At 42.4% G+C, this 2,099-nt stretch overlaps 1 protein-coding gene across 1 annotated transcript; it reads right to left on the reverse strand.

Annotated features, from left to right (window-relative positions):
* Positions 1 to 310: 310 nt before the first annotated feature.
* LOC133822796 (protein MIZU-KUSSEI 1) lies at positions 311 to 1,800 on the reverse strand. Its single transcript, XM_062255240.1, has one exon. The coding sequence runs from the start codon at positions 1,482 to 1,484 to the stop codon at positions 594 to 596; it is 891 nt and encodes a 296-aa protein (XP_062111224.1). The 5' UTR covers positions 1,485 to 1,800; the 3' UTR covers positions 311 to 593.
* Between the last annotated feature and the right edge of the window lie 299 nt (positions 1,801 to 2,099).

The following is a 2,099-nucleotide window of genomic DNA, read 5'->3' on the forward strand; positions in this document are numbered from 1 at the left end:
TTAATAGTACATTTTTCATCATGGATAAACAACCCACTCAAATTCGACACACTAATAAATGGCGCCTACCAAGCATTGAATTGAACCTAATAACCATGACATACCATTACAACATAATGATTTTGCCAAGACAAATTTAATCAAAACAAGCAAAATTATTTGGTTTGCCATAAAATAAAAACATCAAGAGAGAGTCAGCAATTGCAACCCAAGCTTTGGGAACCATGATCATTAATCATTTTAGGTCACACCGTGTAAGTTTCCACTTACCAAAAGTAGATAATTAAAGAGATAGATAGATAGACAGATATATAAAATTAATTCTATACATAAATACAACCCCACGGCCAACCAAGCTTGCGTACCATGCCATTAGTTTTCTCACTCTCACACAACTTAATAATATGCATGACATGACACAACACATCTTAAGATAAAATAATTACTTATATAAAATAAACCAAAAAAGAAAAAACCCAAGCATAAGGATTACAATATGGAAGGTGAAATAACCACGTGAGTGAGTAAGTGAATTATTTTCACTCCCCATAACCGATATAGGATAAAATTTGGTCTTTTCTTGGTGCTTTTGATTAGACTCTAAGCAAGTAAATACTAAGCTCGGGTCCACCCGAACCATCCGGGTTCATCATGTAAAACGCTTCCGAGTCCTTGGACCCCACAACTCGTTCAAACCTGGCTCTCATATACATGAGCTCTCCAACGTCAGACCCACCGCCACCACCGCCGGCTCCACCATCTCCGCCGCCGCAGCATTCCGGCAAAACTCCGGCTCCCATTGAAATGGGCTCCACCGCTTTCAAGACCTTCCACTCCTCGGCCCCACAATCTCTTCGGGCCGCGAACCCACATTTCCTTCCGTTGCAGTATGTCCTCCAAAGTGGCTCTTCAAGCAGCTTCGAAGCCTTTTTCTTGCTCTTACTAATGTTATTACTCTCATCAAACGACGTCGTTTTGGTCCTCTCGCACTCCAAAGCGATCCGGACCAAACCGGAAGCCATTTCCCGAACCAGAACGCTGGTGGGCATGGCCAGCTCGATCAGGAAAGCCGGGCTGAGCTTGGCGTCCTCTTGAAACGCGAAATGAACGTGTCCCCTCCGGTTCCCGAACAAGGTCCCGACGACCCGGGTTCCGAGATGGTGGTCAGGCACTCTCGCCTTGGCCCCAAAAACCGTCAGAGCTGCCGACCGTAGTTTCGAAACTCTCGAAAGCTTCTTTCTCGCCGGCGGTGGCGGCATTTTAAGGTTGTGGGCTTGAGGAATTGTACTAACATGGTGACCTTCTTCCTTGTCATCGTCGAAGAAGTATTGAGTCGAAGAGGAGTTGATGTAAGCATTGTTCAAGATCTCTTCGTCGTCGTCTTCTTCGTCCTCGAACTTCTTTTTCCAGTTGAAGTTCAAGTACCTCCTGGAGAATGAGAATGAAGAGTCATGAGGGGTCTTAGCTGCCATGATTGTCCTCATGATCTGGACTACACCCAATAGAGAGAGAGAGAGAGCTGGAAACCAAAGATAGGTTCTTCAAATGTTGGGTATGACTATGAAGAAGTAGAGGTAGAGGTAGTAGTAGTAGTACTAGTAGAAATCCAACTTTGGTGGGTGTGATCAATTTTCTTTCTTCCTTAATTTTTTAAGAGTGAGATAGAGAATGGTGACAAAAAGAAGGTGAGCAGCCCCTACCCAACTTAAAACAAGGAAAAATGAAGAAAAGAGAAGAGATCTTAGTTTTTATTTATAGTATAGGAGAAAGACAGAGTGACAAAACTTAAAAGCTTTAAAGAATGGTTTAATTAAAAAAAAAAAAGGAATCAGAAGAAGACAACTTTAAAATATAAATTAAAAGACTGATTTTAAAAAAGTGAGACATATGAGCAGGTGTTATAGTGTTATTTCGCTATCAAGTGTTGTTGCGGGGGGGAGAGGCAGAAAATGAGGGCATTGGGTGGGGGATTTACAGGTAAAAGGCTGAAGTGAGTGACCTAATAATACTTACACACCAAACCAAACTGTAAGCGTACCCCAAACAACAGAAACCAATTTTTACCAATTACCACTGCGGCGCCCACCTGTTAGTCCTTT

This window comes from Humulus lupulus, chromosome 3 (assembly GCF_963169125.1).
Source record: "Humulus lupulus chromosome 3, drHumLupu1.1, whole genome shotgun sequence".
Taxonomy (NCBI): domain Eukaryota; kingdom Viridiplantae; phylum Streptophyta; class Magnoliopsida; order Rosales; family Cannabaceae; genus Humulus; species Humulus lupulus.

What these genes read in the sequence shown, in the direction of transcription:
- LOC133822796 (XM_062255240.1), bottom strand. Translation starts at nt 1,484, where the DNA reads ATGAGGACAATCATGGCAGCTAAGACCCCTCATGACTCTTCATTCTCA.